The sequence below is a fragment of the Procambarus clarkii genome, chromosome 38 (assembly GCF_040958095.1).
Source record: "Procambarus clarkii isolate CNS0578487 chromosome 38, FALCON_Pclarkii_2.0, whole genome shotgun sequence".
In the NCBI taxonomy this organism is placed as follows: Eukaryota; Metazoa; Arthropoda; class Malacostraca; order Decapoda; family Cambaridae; genus Procambarus; species Procambarus clarkii.
This window is the reverse complement of record NC_091187.1, coordinates 37,054,107-37,072,379: the sequence shown is the minus strand read 5'-3', so window position 1 is coordinate 37,072,379 and position 18,273 is coordinate 37,054,107. Positions and strand designations below refer to the sequence as shown.

Sequence of the window (18,273 nt, the reverse complement as noted above, 5' to 3'; positions counted from 1 at the left end):
TCCTTCCCACCTCACTCAAATGTAATGCCACATCACCCTTCCCACCTCACTCAAAAGTAGATATAAAATCAGGGAAATGCAAGTTCTAATCAGTTGTGTATTTGTGAAGTCTTTGAAAATGTAATAAGTTTTACGAAACGCGCCCGTGTCGCGTCAGACTAGAAATAAAAATGAATTTTGGAGAAGTGATTTTTGATTTACCTCCAACAGTGAAGCATAATGTACGAAAGATTGAGAAAATTCGTGTTAGAATTATTAATCTTACTTTTTCGGTCATATTTAATAAAATATATATATATATATATATATATATATATATATATATATATATATATATATATATATATATATATATATATATATATATATATATATATATATATATATATAGTGTGTGTGTAAATACCTAAGTGTAGTTACAGGATGAGACCGTCTTCCCAAAACTACTGACAGTCTTGGCCTCCATCACCTTCTCACCTAACTTGTTCCAACCGTCTACCACGCTATTTGCGAAAGTGAATTTTCTTATATTTCTTTAGCATCTGTGTTAAGCTAGTTTCAATCTATGACCTCCTGTTCTTGAAGTTCCAGGTCTCAGGAAATCTTCGCTGTCGATTTTATCAATTCCTGATACTATTTTGTATGTAGTGATCATATCACCTCTTTCTTCTGTCTTTTAGTTTTGGCATATTTAATGCCTCTAACCTCTCCTCGTAGCTCTTGCCCTTCAGTTCTGGGAGCCACTTAGTAGCATGTCTTTGCACCTTTTCCAGTTTGTTGATGTGCTTCTTAAGATATGGGCCAACTTCTGTTGTTGGGCACCACACAACAGCTGCATATTCTAGCTTTGGCGTAACAAAAGTCATGAACAATTTCTTTAGTATATCACCATCCATGTATTTAAACGCAATTCTAAAGTTAGAAAGCGTAGCATAGGCTCCTCGCACAATATTCTTTATGTGGTTCTCAGGTGATAGTTTTCTATCTAGAACCACCCCTAGATCTCTTTCTTTATCAGAATTCTTTAAAGATTTCTCACATAATGTATAGGTTGTGTGGGGTCTATGTTCTCCTGTTCCACATTCCATAACATGGCATTTATTAACATTAAATTCCATTTGCCAAGTGGTGCTCCATATACTTATTTTATCCAGGTTTTCTTGAAGGGCATGACAATCATCTAAATTTCTTATCCTTCCTATTATCTTAGCATCATCAGCAAACATGTTCATGTAATTCTGTATACCAACTGGTAGATCATTTATGTAGACAATAAACATCACTGGTGCAAGAACTGAACCCTGTGGTACTCCACTTGTGACATTTCTCCAGTCCGATACATTGCCTCTGATTACTGCCCTCATTTTTCTATCAGTCAGAAAATTTTTCATCCATGTTAGAAGCTTACCTGTCACCCCTCCAATATTTTCCAGTTTCCAGAACAACCTCTCTATGTGGAACTCTGTCGAATGCCTTTTTTAGGTCCAGATAGATGCAGTCAACCCAACCATCTCTTTCCTGTAATATATCTGTTGCTCGATCATAGAAACTGAGTAAATTCGATACACAGGATCTTCCAAATCGAAAACCATACTGTCTGTCTGAAATTATATCATTTCTCTCCAGGTGTTCTACCCATTTAGTTTTAATTATTTTTTCCAATATTCCAATTCCAATTTTTTCCAATAATGTGTGTGTGTGTATGTATATTTGTGTTGATGAATATGACCGAAAGTCATAGTCTTTCTGCCCCTCTCCTTACTGCTATTGTTGTTTCTCGCATCTTTGTATTGCTTGTATGTTTGGGCAATTTTTCCCTTTTTCCTAGTTCTGCATCTCTGCTTTAGTATAAATTTTGTTGTGCCATTATCATATATTTCACAACACTTGACATACATCTCATTTACTTCATGTCCTAACAGCAAGTGTTTGTCAAATTCCTTAAGGAAATATCTGAGTTCCCCATAATGACCTCTCCACAAGTCAGGTTTTTCAACTGCTTCAAGCTCATTTTCTTCCAGATTATAATGCATTGCATACTTTATTCCCAAAAAGACATGGTCACTTTTACCCAAGTGACAATGTCACTTGGGTAAAAGGAGGGAGGTACTGAAAGGAGGAAAAGGGAGGTACCAAAGGAGGGAGGTACTGAATGATAAATATATCTTTCTCTTTCCTGGTAAATATAATATCCAGCATGGAGGGAACATCCCCTTCCCTCATCCTCGTAGCTTGTTTAACATGTAGAAACATGAATGTTTACAGGGTGAGGTTTACGAAATTATATATATATATATATATATATATATATATATATATATATATATATATATATATATATATATATATATATATATATATATATATATATATATATATAATATATAAAGTTTGTGTGTGTGTAATTTATATAAATAAATAATTAAATATTAATTTTGTTAATATCTTTTCAGGGAAAGCTTGCAAGTACAATTCGTATACAAGAGGGGCAACAAGAGCCAGAGGATGTCTACTAAGAAAATATATAAGTCTTTATCCTCACACTCTTGATATATGGTCTTCTCTGGTCTCTTTATTTTCTCTCCTCACAAATGTCCCTTTTTTTTTATTTCTTTTACGTTTCTCTCCTGTTTTTCTTGTCTTTTAATCTCTCCTTTCCTCCTCTCTTCTAACACCTCTCGTTTCCTGTCTCTTCTAGCTTCTCTCTTCCTTTACTTTTTATATTTGTGGTATTCATTTATGTCATTTTTATCTTGTATATTTTTCTTGTATTTTTTTCTTATCTTGTGTTTCTCTTCCCCTTCTCTTCAATGATTTCTCATTTCTCTTCTCTCTCTGTTGTTTCTGTTCTGTCTTCTCTCTCCTTGCCTTAATTTTGTTCTGTCTCCTCTTTTGTTTTGTGTGTGTCTTTCTGTCTCTGTCTCTCTCTCTCTCTCTCTCTCTCTCTCTCTCTCTCTCTCTCTCTCTCTCTCTCTCTCTCTCTCTCTCTCTCTCTCTCTCTCTCTCTCTCTCTCTGGCTCTCGTGCTCTGGCTCTCTTGCTCTCTCTCTCGCTCTCTCTCTCTCTCTGGCTCTCTTGCTCTCTCTGGCTCTCTTGCTCTCTCTCTGGCTCTCTCTCTGGCTCTCGCTCTCTCTCTCGCTCTCTCTCTCTGGCTCTCTCGCTCTGGCTCTCTTGCTCTCTCTCTCGCTCTCTCTCTCTCTCTGGCTCTCTTGCTCTCTCTGGCTCTCTTGCTCTCTCTCTGGCTCTCTTGCTCTCTCTCTGGCTCTCTTGCTCTCTCTCTGGCTCTCTTGCTCTCTCTCTGGCTCTCTTGCTCTCTCTCTGGCTCTCTTGCTCTCTCTCTCTCTCTGGCTCTCTTGCTCTCTCTCTCTGGCTCTCTCTCTCTCTCTCTCTGGCTCTCTCTTTCTCTCTGGCTCTCTCTCTCTCTGGCTCTGGCTCTCTCTCTCTCTCTCCCCCTCTCTTTCTCTCTTTCTCTGGCTCTCTCGCTCTCTCTGGCTCTCGCTCTCTCTGGCTCTCGCTCTCTCTGGCTCTCGCTCTCTGGCTCTCTCTCTCTGGCTCTCTCTCTCTCTGGCTCTCTCTCTCTCTGGCTCTCTCTCTCTGGCTTTCTCTCTCTAGCTCTGACTCACTCTCTCTCTGGCTCTGGCTCACGCTCTCTCTCTCTGGCTCTCTCTCTCTCTCTCTGGCTCTGGCTCTCTCTCTCTCTCTGGCTCTGGCTCTCTCTCTGTCTCTGGCTCTCTCTCTGGCTCTCTCTCTCTCTCTGGCTCTCTCTCTCTCTCTGGCTCTCTCTCTCTCTCTGGCTCTCTCTCTCTCTCTGGCTCTCTCTTTCTCTCTGGCTCTCTCTTTCTCTCTGGCTCTCTCTTTCTCTCTGGCTCTCTCTCTCTGGCTCTGGCCCTCTCTCTCCCCCTCTCTTTCTCTCTTTCTCTGGCTCTCTCGCTCTCTCTGGCTCTCGCTCTCTCTGGCTCTCTCTGGCTCTCTCTCTCTGGCTCTGACTCTCTCTCTAGCTCTGACTCACGCTCTCTCTCTCTGGCTCTGGCTCTCTCTCTCTCTGGCTCTCTCTCTCTGGCTCTCTCTCTCTCTCTGGCTCTGGCTCTCTCTCTCTCTCTCTCTGGCTCTGGCTCACGCTCTCTCTCTGGCTCTCGCTCTCTCTCTCTGGCTCTCATATTTCATTTGATTTAAAAATGTCTGAGATTTTTACTTAATCTAAGTTATATTGCATGGTGCTAATATGAATATTATACATGACTTTTTTCTTTTCTTTCTCTCTCTTTCTCCCTTTCTTTCTTTCTCTTTCTTTCCTTCTCTCTCTCTTTTTCTTTCTCTTTCTACATGAATATTATACTTGACTGTTTACATTCACTTGTAGATTTTTATTTTTAGTTAATTAGTCCTAAACTTTTGATTAATAGATTTTTATTATTAGTCATAGAAAAACTATAGTGTTATATGTATACTCGGAAAATTTTACTTGTTTTAGTTTTAAGTAACAATAACTGCTTGTAACGTCAGACTGATCTCAGCATGACATGAATCACAGGCTGCTTGATCACAAAATCTATTGTGTTCACATATTGCATATATAGATTTTTATAGATTTTTAAATTTTTACTTTTATATTCTGTTATAGATATAGTCTATATATTTCGAGCTATTACATATATTTTGTTGTATTACTCATTCTTAATTAAATAAATATAATATTTTAATTCTCTTTTTGTACCCTATTTATTTGTAATTTACACATACATATATAGGATGTCCATTTCTTTCTCAGATATGTCTTCTTTCTTTCTCTCCCTTTCTATTTCAGATATGAATTAAAAAATTATTATACCCTAATTTACCCTAAACGTTTTAATGTAGGTAATTAAAAGATTATAAAAAAGTTTTTAGAAATGTTAATTATTTACGTTCTAAGATTGTATATAAAAGTTCTCAAAAAACCTTTTCTAAACGTAATTATAAACGTGCTGAAAACAATGAAATGTCGTTTTTAGGATGTTTTAAAAACATGAAAATGTTTGCTGGGACAGGAGTGCATGCTGTTACGGAAATAGTCAACTTGAGGGTCGTTTTCAACATTCAATAAAGAAATTCTGGAGGGCTTCTGTGCAAGGGTTAGGATGAGCTAGCCTAAGCATTTTTATACCAATTTGACAGTTATTTTCAGTAACACGATAAACAACGCTCGGAATATTAAGTTCCTTTCTCATATTAAGTATCTTTGTGGTACGAAGGCACCCAAGGATTATCCTCACGGCTTCGTTCTGCAATTTTTCAAGCCCTCCAAGCTTTCTTTCAGGATGCCTTAAAGTTAGTTTAGTTCATTTATTATGCACCCCATACCCATCTTGTGGGCGGTAGTGGAAAGGGTTACAGAGGCACATAATGGGCTCAGGGACTGAACCCCACAATTCATTTAGCTAAGCAAGTTACAAAATTCAGTATAAGTCGTCACATCAACAATGGGTTCGAGATCGATCACAAGTACAGTTTCTAAATTAAGCAACTGACATATGTTGAGAGCTAGTGTCACAATTGATATGTTTGTCCTGCACACCGCCCCCCATCCAGTGGGCAGCGGTGGATAGGTTACAATCGCTTTGTTACTACTTACAGTTAGCAAACTGGGGATATTTGGCTAAAATTTCTTATACCAGATCATTTTGAATGAAATATTGACACATCGTTGGTACATTGGTTATAGAATTGTCTCTGAATTCACTATCACATAGTGACTGTGGGAACCGACCTGTGAGATTTATATTTATTTAATTTATATGAATTTATATTTACGTTAATTTATATACTTCGATAGCAATTTGTATAATGATAAGTGGACTGTATTTCTGCAATAATCTCATAATCTCACAAATCGATCCTCTACACATTAGGGGGGGGTTTATAAATTAATATATATGCAGCCAATCAAACTACAGAATTAACTACATACATTGAAGAGGTTCCTTATCTTATAGTACAGCAGGCTAGTCCACCAGGTATAACTAGGGTGTAGACACCAAATTATCCTCTTTGAGGTAGCTTCCATATCACCCAGTAACTGGTGCACAAATCTTGCTTCCTCGTCTTGACCTGTCAAAAGTGCGCTAGCTGTGAAGCCAGAATCCTATATATGACAAGTATTTCAGAGAAAACACTATACAGTACATGGAACAATAAAGACCTGGCTTAATTACCTTTAGTATGAGGCGATTTCGCGTTCTAACCGGGTCACCCTATATAATGACATTAATGGCCACCAATGATAGATAATGGGTTTCGGAAAGAACACTTAACTTGATATGTAGACAGCGTGTTGAAAAATGGTACACCTTTGGTTTCCATAACACTACGTCCAAGTAAATTTAACAGGAGCCGAATTTGCTCCCGTGTGAGCCTCTGGTCTCAATAAACAACAATGGCTGCCCTCCTTCCTCCACTCTGACGCCTGGCTTACATTGTCCAGATTTCAGAACGTGATAGAAGGGTCACATTTACTCTACTTTAATATTGATAATTAAGTTAATTTATATAAGATGTTTTTATGATGGTAAAGTCCAAAGACTAATGTATTTAAGAACAATTCCCACCATAATAGGTGGTGATTTATAATGGTATGTGGTGATGATATCCCGTTTTCTTTAGACGGTAATTCCACTACAAGTTACGTTTTCTATGGGTAACTTGTTGGTAATACAGCTATTATCTGTATGATATATTAAATGGTGTCGGATTTTCCGACATAATTCCCCAGGGGGCTGCTCACGGGTCGAAGTCCTCTTTAGAACAGACGAACACTGATACTCCTCCTTCGAATTATTTGATTAATTTGATGTTAGTAGTTAGTAATCACACATTTGTGTGTCTGTTCGTACAGGACGGATGTCCCGTACTAGAGTTGTAGGGGTTAGAAGTCTAATGCGATTTCATTTCCCTGTCAACTCTTGAAAGGCTAATATTCAAGCCTAATTACATATTATTTAACCCAGAAGACTGGATGTGATCAAGTACTACAGTCAAGTATGATTCAGGGACTGCAGTGAGATCAGTGACATTAGATATAACTTGAAGTTTCTTCAGGTAACTGGTCACTGATATATAAACACTGAGGCCCATGGAATACATCTTGATTAAATAATAAATGTATCAAATCAGTCATCAAATTTATTGGGGTTTAATTTAGTTAATTGATTAAGAAGATTGAATAGCTCATCATTAAAGCAAAATATGGTTCTGAGACTGCAGTGGGTTCAGTGACATTGGTCGCAGTGACTTGTAGCTGTTTTAGGCTACTGTTCACTGATTTGCCACTGAGGCCTCATGAACTCATCTCCAGCTTTAAATGATGATACTAACATCAACCTCTGTTGGTATAGTCAGCTGTAATCTCCTTAGTATAATGCTACTGGAGAAATATAATCAGCTGACAAATTTAGATTTCTACTGGTATTGTTTATCTGCAGGCATAGGTCTCCTCAGGCTTGATACTGGGCCTGAGAGTAATTTACCTCCTGCAGAGTTTAACATGGTTATACCCTGATATTTAGTAGGGCTACCAATGAATCGATGGCAATAGTCTGTCCCTACAAGGAGACCGAAGTCGTTGAGGTGATCAGACTTAATATTATCTGCCAATTTTATTCCTCTATTTCTCAGGAATTTGGCTGTTGCTCTCAGACCTTGAACTTGTAGGTCTACTGGTATTTTGTCCACCACAATGGCTTGTACTCGACAGACGAACCTGCCTAAGCGTACTGATGGCTGTACCACCTGGTAGACTTGAGGTCCTGCTTCTGTTACAAACCCTGAGATGTTGAATGACATCTGGGCTACAGGCCTTAATTGTAATTCATCTGCCAACCTTTTAGTGATGTATGTTCTTTGGGATCCTTGGTCAAACAACCCACGGGTATGGACCTTGGCCCTCTTATTCAGGATGGTAATTTGGGCAGTAGGCAAAGTCGTATTACCTTTAGACTTTGCCGATTGGACACTCTTTGTTGGTTGCACCTTGCAGTACTGTACCGTGGTGGGAATGCTATCTTCCACCTTGGGGTTTGGAGACGTTGTTTTGGTGTCTCTGCACAATGCTGCATGGTGCTGACCTTTGTTACACCTATTACAGGTGTGTAATTGGGTATCACAGTCGTTGATGTTATGTTTCCTGAGGCACCTCGTGCAATGTTGCAAATCTTTGAGTCGCTCAACACGGGCGTCACTATCAGGAAAATTAGGGCAGTGGTACATTGAATGTTTCTCATTGCAGAACAAACATGTTCCATAGCTTCCAGTACCCTTTGGTGTCACGTTCTTGGATGACACAGTAACTATAGGCTTGGAGGGTCCCACTGCATATACGCCCACACTGCCACTGTTCCACTTTGGTGTTGAATTATATTGTCTAGATTGATTTGGAGTACCTTTGGTACTCTGTGGTTTACTATTATTGGTTTCTGAGGGTTTACTTGGTGGTTTTAATTTGTCATGTGTTCGTAATTGATGAACTACTGACTTTAAACCTTCAGATATTTCATTCATAGATAAGATACTTTTATTGTAATGAGCACTCATTTGTCTCAATATGTCCCTAGGTATTTTCTCCTGGACAATTATTTTCAAGACCCACTCAGCCCCGTTTGTATCTGCTGTCAGGCTGAGGGCATTGATCAATGATTCTACCTCCAGCTTGAAGACTTGGAGTGAATCAGCTGAAGCCTCCGGTGGGGGTAAATGCAACAGCTCATGAACTAAATGTGATGTTCTTACTTCTGGATCAGCATAATTATCCTTGAGGAGTTTTACTGCCAGATCATAGCCGTCATTAGTTAATCTCAGATGGGATACTACTGTTTTAGCCTCACCTGATAATTGGCCCTGCAAATAAGAGAATTTACTACTCTTTGGTAAAGATTGTTTTGAGTCTACAAGGTCAACGAATTTGTTCCAAAATTCGTCCCAATCTTCCTCATCTTTTCCTGAGAAAGTGGGTAAATTAATTGGAGGGAGTCGAGCTTCTGCTTGACTCGTATTAGATGCAACTGTTGTTGTTGTTGCTGTTGCCTTGTTCTGGGCAATTAATTTGACATAAGGCTGTAACGTGGCCTGAGTGTGATCTTCATAATTCGCAAGATCAACCATAATGTCGTCTATTTCTGTTTCTGATAAATTGGTGTTGGCAAGTTCAGCCACATATGTTGCTATTTGACATTTGATTTGCTCAAATTTACCTGCAGCTGCTTGATAATAGCTTTCCAGGTCAGCATAATCAACTTGAGATTGTTGTGACAAATCTTCACATTTCTTGATCTGTCTTGTTAAGTGGCCTTTAAGACCTGCAAGGGTTCTTTTCATTCTCCCTGCATTATCCATACTGGCTAGTTGGTGAAGCCTTGTGGGACTTGTACTTGGGCTGCTCATAATACTGAACAAACACTAATGGTAGCCTAGGGTAAATTCTGAACTCACTAGGCAATAATCCTACCTCTACTAGAGGTTAGCACTTAAAATTAATACACATTATATATATACAATCATACACACTAATGATTTGAGTGATAAACCAGTGTCATGGAAGTACCTTTAGGTTAGCTCTTCTATATCACCCTAGGATGGAATTGACACTAATTAATCACTCAAAGGTGTAATGATCATAAGTAAATTATTATATACACAACTCAACTCGAGTTGATAAAAATTACACCCAAAATAGGGTCTGGACCATTCATTAATGGTGTTAGGTTGTTGAATATAGTACAACTGACTATAGTAATAATGGGACTAGGATGAACAATAATAGTTCAACTAGTCAATGGTTAATATCCTACCCTGTTGTGGGTTGGCAATTAGTAAATATTATACTGTGATCACTAGTGCAATTTATATTAAATGATTCTCTATTTGGAGAAATAATATACACAATTATTGTTAATAGCCTCTTAATTAGCCTCTATGAAACTTCTAATATTATCAAGAAGTATTAAATATTATTAGTGACCTCACGAAATAAACTCCACAAAATTCGTAGATAATCTCTCACGAAATGTAACACCACGAAATCCGTGAACAATCTCGCGACACAGTCACTAATTTGGATGGCTTCTATATTAGCGCTGTCATTTCACAGAATAACACGCCACCAAATATCTGTGGGTGTGCATGAAACCGCTGACGAAGCTGAACTGGGCTGAGGGAGGCTCCTGAGCTCCCTCGAGGCTAGGCTGCCGTCTTGACTGCTGGCCTTTGTTTAAATCACACTGCACTAGTATATTTAATGAATCCACTGGTTAACTGGTTCATCCGGTACTAAGATGACCAAATGTGGGTTCAAAGGACCAAATATCCGGTTCGAAGGACCAAATAATGTGGGAACCGACCTGTGAGATTTATATTTATTTAATTTATATGAATTTATATTTACGTTAATTTATATACTTCGATAGCAATTTGTATAATGATAAGTGGACTGTATTTCTGCAATAATCTCATAATCTCACAAATCGATCCTCTACACATTAGGGGGGGTTTATAAATTAATATATATGCAGCCAATCAAACTACAGAATTAACTACATACATTGAAGAGGTTCCTTATCTTATAGTACAGCAGGCTAGTCCACCAGGTATAACTAGGGTGTAGACACCAAATTATCCTCTTTGAGGTAGCTTCCATATCACCCAGTAACTGGTGCACAAATCTTGCTTCCTCGTCTTGACCTGTCAAAAGTGCGCTAGCTGTGAAGCCAGAATCCTATATATGACAAGTATTTCAGAGAAAACACTATACAGTACATGGAACAATAAAGACCTGGCTTAATTACCTTTAGTATGAGGCGATTTCGAGTTCTAACCGGGTCACCCTATATAATGACATTAATGGCCACCAATGATAGATAATGGGTTTCGGAAAGAACACTTAACTTGATATGTAGACAGCGTGTTGAAAAATGGTACACCTTTGGTTTCCATAACACTACGTCCAAGTAAATTTAACAGGAGCCGAATTTGCTCCCGTGTGAGCCTCTGGTCTCAATAAACAACAATGGCTGCCCTCCTTCCTCCACTCTGACGCCTGGCTTACATTGTCCAGATTTCAGAACGTGATAGAAGGGTCACATTTACTCTACTTTAATATTGATAATTAAGTTAATTTATATAAGATGTTTTTATGATGGTAAAGTCCAAAGACTAATGTATTTAAGAACAATTCCCACCATAATAGGTGGTGATTTATAATGGTATGTGGTGATGATATCCCGTTTTCTTTAGACGGTAATTCCACTACAAGTTACGTTTTCTATGGGTAACTTGTTGATAATACAGCTATTATCTGTATGATATATTAAATGGTGTCGGATTTTCCGACAGTGACGGAGGGTGTGCGAATAATTTTGTTGACAGTTAACATTTGGTCAGGTCTACATCGGCAGATAATGAGAATTCCCAGAAATACTTGTAACCGAGTCTAAGCCGAGCAGTAGTAACATCTAGAAGTCTGCTGATTTTATTGGATGAACCATAGATGTGTCGCTCCTCTTGCATAATAGTATTGAACGAAAGTTAATCTCCCCAAACACTTTCGCGTTTTGGGCAAGTTACCCCTCCACTCTCTCCATTTTTTTTTTTGGACATTCCCTGGTAGTGTGCGGAAATACTGAAAAGTGTATACTCTTTTCAACTTTGTCACCTTAATTCTCGTCCTATGTCTTTCATTTTGGTATCAATGCGTTCGCAATAGAATTCCCAACAGAACTATGTGCATATAATTCAAAGACAGTAGCGCGCTCCACCCGCCGACAAGATGAATGTAGGCCAAGGGTACCAGAAAAAGAAAGCTGAGCCACCCTCAGGCAACTATCATTACATTAGAGAGCGTGATAATACTGAAAAGTGTATACCCTTTTCAACTTTGTTACCTCAATTCTCATCCTAGGTTTTTCAATTTAGCATCAATGTGTTCGCAATAGAATTCTCTACAGGACTAAAGGCATATAAACTCCAAAAGCCCGGCTTACCATCCGCAACAAACAGAGAAAGCGAGAGCGTGTTACCAGGGAGCGCACAAGAGCGATAAAATGTATACACTCTTTTCATTCTGGTCACCTCAATTGTCATCCTAGGTCTTTCATTTTGGTATCAATGTGTTCGCAATAGAATTTCCAACCGGAATATATGCATGAAATGTCAAAAACCGCAGCGTGCTCCACCCGCTGACGTGATGAAAGCACGGCGGACCATCCGCACAAAACAGAGAAAGTAACCCAGGAGCACTCTAGTGCAATGTAATGTCAACACTCTTTTCACTTTGGTTACCTCAATTCTCGTCATATGTCTTTCATTTTGGTATCAATGTGTTCACAATTGTATCTGCTGGCATTTTACGCTTTGCTTGGATCTGAAGTGTTTTAGGCTCACCACGATGCAATCTGATAGTACCACACGTGTATAAACCTATCTTCAAGCAGCAATTCACTCATTCAAACCGACTTATAATAGTTATCCATATATAAATGGTAATCTTTGTTCTACCTGTTAACCTGTCATATGAAGAAAGATTGTCAAAGCTTATATTACATTCTCTAGAAAAGCAAAGAATTAGGAGTGACATATGGTAGAGGTGCACAATGGGATGAATGGACATAACAAAGGGGACATTAATGGGGTATTAAAAGTAGCAACACAAGACAGAACTCGAAACAAAGTGTAAAAATTGGAAAAATTTAGATTTAGGAAAGAACTGCATGGGTAAATACACTGGGTTTGTACCTTAAGGTTCATGTATGCAATATTACAGAGTTCCAATTAACTCCCATGCATGCTGTTAATTTATGTTATGTTCATGTTTTTTATGTTAAAATGTTTTTGTTGATTTGTTTGTATATTTTCATAAGTAAAGCATGCTTACCGTCTTATTCCAAGTTTTATGATAACTTTACAAGGTTTAAAACATAAAGTTCAATATATATTCTGGTTTTCACACAGGAATTATACGTTAATATAACATCATAATAACGTAATGATGTCGTGTAAATAACGTTATACTGACGTCATATAAATGTTATATTTAAGTTATAAGAACGTAAACTGGATAGCTTTACAGAAAGTAAACAAAAAAAACTAAATGTTGACTGAAAATTATTTATTCTTAAATATAAAGCATGAAAACATTATAATTCCATAGCATTTACTATTATTTTTAAATTTTTACATAAATCTTAAAAAACTGTGTCTCAAGAATAAATGTTTTTAGTTATATCCTTTGGTTTTAAGAACATCAGATATACGTATTTATGTCAAAAGATACAGTATTACCTTTGTGGAACCATTTAAAAACGTCCACAAACGTTCTGTGTTTGCTGGGTATTAGATAAACTTATAGCTAGTTTTTTATCTACACTGTGCAATATTCCATATAGAATAGGGTAGCAGCACATTGCTGTGTATACCTAATCTTCTTAATAAAAAAAATCAGTAATAAAGATTTTAAATTATAGTTTGTATTATTACAAATACAGTACTGTATTATTCTTATTAAATCATGTTGACCATGGATCATTAAGATCTCATGTTGATATGTAATACAAGTCATATTTCTTTTGAACTGCTAATCCATGCTAATCATTCATTAAATTGTGCATTATGTCTCAATTTTTCACTTCCTTGGATATACTGTACAGTACAAAACGATAGGATAAAAATAAACCAGTAATATTTCTTTCATTATATTTTTCATTTAAATAACTGCATCAATATTTTTACAGCTGACAGGATTTGTTTTCCCATACAGGTGCATTATTTGTTAAAAAAAATTTGGTTTATTGTTACACACAATGGTGCTACATAGCCTTCCCAGCTTAGTGCCTTCTTTTAATACTTACTGATTAAAAAATAAATAATAAATACATTTTATTCAGGAAAAGTACATACAGTTGATTTACAAAGATAATGTTGGATTTATAGGCAGAGCTAGTACATACAATACCTAAAGCCACTAATACTCATAGCATTTCGGGCAAGGTGTGGGGGGAAAAACACTTAGACTAAAACTTAATAGTAATCGGGATTAGGTATAATTTGTGTTGAAAGAAGGAATAAAAAATACAAAAAGGGAGTTAACATAGCATAAATCAGCAATTGCACATGTTGGTGAAGAGCGTTGTTTAAAAAATAGCAAGACATGGGTTGACATTTAGGAGGTAAGTTAGGTTACATGGAGTTAATTAGGCAGTACTTGGTTTAACTCTTAAACTGGTTGAGAGAGGTACAGCCTTTGACATGATTCGGGAGGTCATTCCACATTCTGGGTCCCTTGATTTGTAGAGCACTTCTAGTTTGGTTACACACACAGCCAAATTGAGTAACAGGAAGAGGTCTTGGACACAAATTTGTTCCATGCTAAATGTAGAGGAATCAGCTGAGTATTCCTCAAATAAAATAAGTTGCCTCAGCTTATAAGGTAAATAAAATAAGCATTTCTCAAATAAGTAGCTGCCTCACCTCACTGCCTTACTGCTACATAGCCTTCCCGGCATGGTGCCTTCTTTTGATAATTACTTGTTCAACACCCAAATTGTATAACAGGAAGACGTTTTGGACCCCTACTTCCCTCTCTTTTTTTTAATAATCTATATAGTCATAATTATAGCTTTATGTATTCAATGAATAAAGTTTGTGACATTTTTACCCTTCTCCTTACCTAACATCATTTGTGCAGCATATTTTTATTTTATGTCTCACCCAGATTTAATTTCAAAATAAAACCAAACTAAATAAGTTAGAAATGGGTATGTATAGCTAAGGTACACCCTTACTACTAGGTGAACAGGGGCATTTGGTGATAGTAAATGATCCCATCAGGCAGGGCTCATCACCTTCTCTCATATTTCATGTTCACCAGTGTTTATTTACTTAATAACTACTGGTATAATATCTTGCTATTATAAAACTAATTCTACTATCATCAAACACATATTTACTTCAAGTTTCAAGCAGAGAATGCATATATAACTAACACGAAGGATTCTTCTTCACTAGATTCATCAGCTATAATATTTTGGTCATGTTCCAATATCATAAATCGATCCCAGTGTTATGTAGTAGAGAAAAAATGACTTATATCCAGTTTACGTAAAGCTACGAGTGGTCGAAACCACACTTAAATCCCGAAATGAACTTACGAAGGTTTTTCCACTTAGGGTAGTTAATTGAATACGGACGTAGCCGCCACGAAGGCGCTAAAACGGAAAACGTTCTTAGCTAAGAGGAAAAACCTTCATAAGTACCTTCCTGAATCCGGCCCCAGGCTAATATAACTTTGAATCAGGCATTTTCACCAACAGGGTTATTCATCAATGGAACTGCCTATCCACCAAAGCCATAACTGCCAAAACTGTGCAGAATTTCAAAATATACCTGGAAAAAATCATGAAGGCAAATGGTTGGGAGGGAACCTTCAACAAGCCGACGACTTCCTGTTCTCATTGAGGCCACTCGGGTTAGTGGCCCTCTGGTAAATCGGGTAAAATATTATTCCCAGACAATTACAGTACAGTATAACTGGTAAAGTTAGGCTAGAGTAATAAATTTCTGGTAAATTTAGAGTGATAAATTTCTAGAGTAATATAAATTTAAATTTCATATTAACTTGACTGACAGCTATAAATGCGAATCAGCCTTCAATATACTCTTCGGTGAAATATTTATAATCAAGAATAGAACTCATAAATAGGCCTAAACAAAAAATGAAAAATGGACATCAGTTTGCATATGAATCTGATGAGAAAATTCCTTGATTAATATACATTTCCTTACCAATCAAATGGTCTCACCTTAAGTACATCTCAGATTGTCTTCTTCACCAACTCCAATGCTAAATAAAAAAAAAAAAATATTACAACAAAAATGTCCATAACTTAGCTACAGAGTATATTACATTTTAAATAAATTTCCACAGAAAACAAAAAAAGGAAGCACATTATTTACATAACTATGAAGAAAAACATTTAAATCCTTGTTTTACCATTGCTAAATTAAAGAGATATTTCTATACTTATAAGTAATTTTGAGCTTTCCTAGCGACAGCTTCTCTAGTTCTTGCTTGGTCATCTAAGTTTCATAAAAGAACAATATAATAAAATATCTTCAGATCTTTACCTTTCATTGTGAAGTGTATTTCTCAAACGAAATATAATTACCTCTGAAGAACATCCAACTGACATTGTGATAGCACACTGTTAGATTAAAGGTAAGTTAATATACCATTATGTGCCTCATTATCCTTCAACATTCTCTTAATTATCTTCCACACTCAAAGTGTTTAGCCTATTATCTGCATGTATCATCTTGTGCCTCTTCATATGTCCAAGACGACTGAATTTCTTCCCACACTCTGGACACTCGTGAGGCTTGTCACCTGAATGCACTAACATGTGAGACTTCATATTTCCAACACGACTGAATCTCTTCCCACACTCTGGACACTCATGAGGTTTATCTCCTGAATGCACTAACATGTGCTCTATTATAATTCCACGTAATCTAAATTTTTTGCCACACTCGGCACATTGAAAAGGTCTCTCATCCGAATGCACCATCCTGTGAGTCTTCATACTTCTACGATGACTGAATCTCTTCCCACATTCTGGACACTCGTGAGGTTTATCTTCTGAATGCAGTAGCATGTGAGTCTTCATATCTCCAAGACGACTAAATCTCTTTCCACATTCTGAACACTCATGAGGTTTGTCACCTGAATGCACTAACATGTGCCTTATTATAGTTCCACGTTCTCTAAATTTTTTGCCACACTCGGCACATTGAAAAGGTCTCTCATCCGCATGCACCATCCTGTGACGCTTCATATGTCCAGGACGACTGAATCCTTTCCCACACACTGGACATTCATGTGGTTTGTCACCTGAATGCACTAACATGTGCTGTATTATAGTTCCACGTAATCTAAATTTTTTGCCACACTCGGCACATTGAAAAGGTCTCTCATACGCATGCACCATCCTGTGAGTCTTCATATGTCCACGATGGCTGAATTTCTTCCCACACTCTGGACATTCATGTGGTTTGTCACCTGAATGTACTAACGTGTGAGTCTTCATATCACTAAGACGACTGAATCTCTTCCCACACTCAGGACACTCGTTAGGTTTATCACCTGAATGCACTAACATGTGAGTCTTCACATGTGAAGGACGGGTGAATACCTTCTGACACTGTGGACACTGGTGAGTCTTCATCTTCTTTATGACAGGTGGAGTTTGTGTGAAGGTTTTCTCCCCCGGATGTTGGGAGAAGCGTCAAGGTTTGAGTGTTGTTTCTTAGAGTTAGACTTGATGTGAGCACTTGGTGGTCAATGCTGGTGCTTCTTCTTTATGATAGGTGCAGTTTGTGTCAAGGTTTTCCCTTAATGCTCGTGCTGGACACTCACCGGCCTGCTAAAATGGCGACGGTTGTTTACCCTCTCATCACCTAAGCGTTCCAATGTTTTTGTCTGGTTCCACATATCATTTCTCCTACTTCTTATTTATGTTTATAACTGGTCATTTACAATTAACGCTTGTATTTATCCTCATGTTTTTCAATGAAAGAATGTACTTTGGAATTGTTTCTTTAAACATAAGGCCACACGATTACACTTTTTGAAGGAAACAGCTCTCTCACTGGGATACAAGATACTCCTTACATTGACAACACTAATTTTTTTGCCATTTCGGACACCAGTTTTGGACGTTTCGCTTATGTGTACGTGTTCAATATTAAATCGACTATATAATGCTATTAATAATTAAATTATTATAAATTAAATAATTAAATTATTTATTATAAATAAATACTTAAAAAATGTAATATATATGTTGTATTAAAAATTAAAAATACGGATGTACACTATTTCACTCGGAGATATTTGCATATTACGAATTATAATCTGAAAATATATACATATAACAATGTATAACCATATATGAAAAATCAAACAGGAAATTACTTAAGCACTTGCGTGATAATCAACACGTCATAATATACTTTGGCTGATATGTTCATCAACATGGAAGTGCTTAAGTTTTTTCCTTCGTGGTTATACATTGTCTTCAACTCTACATTGTCATACTGTTCATTACGTGTTAATTTTTTCATGAAGCCTGCGAGGTGCGGATAAAAGATAAACTTATAGCCAGTTTTTTTACTTACTCTTTGTAATTCTTCATATAGAATATCGTAGAATTATATAGAATAGGGTAGCAGCACAATGCGTATACCTAAGCTTGTCAAT

At 37.1% G+C, this 18,273-nt stretch overlaps 1 protein-coding gene and 1 long non-coding RNA gene across 2 annotated transcripts in view; both read right to left on the bottom strand.

Annotated features, from left to right (window-relative positions):
• LOC138372245 (uncharacterized) overlaps positions 1–18,273 on the bottom strand; it is a 279,208-nt gene that overhangs the window by 169,600 nt on the left and 91,335 nt on the right. The window lies entirely within an intron of this gene.
• LOC138372425 (zinc finger protein 543-like) lies at positions 13,696–17,478 on the bottom strand. The gene has a single exon (XM_069337913.1). The coding sequence runs from the start codon at positions 17,237–17,239 to the stop codon at positions 16,280–16,282; it is 960 nt and encodes a 319-aa protein (XP_069194014.1). The 5' UTR covers positions 17,240–17,478; the 3' UTR covers positions 13,696–16,279.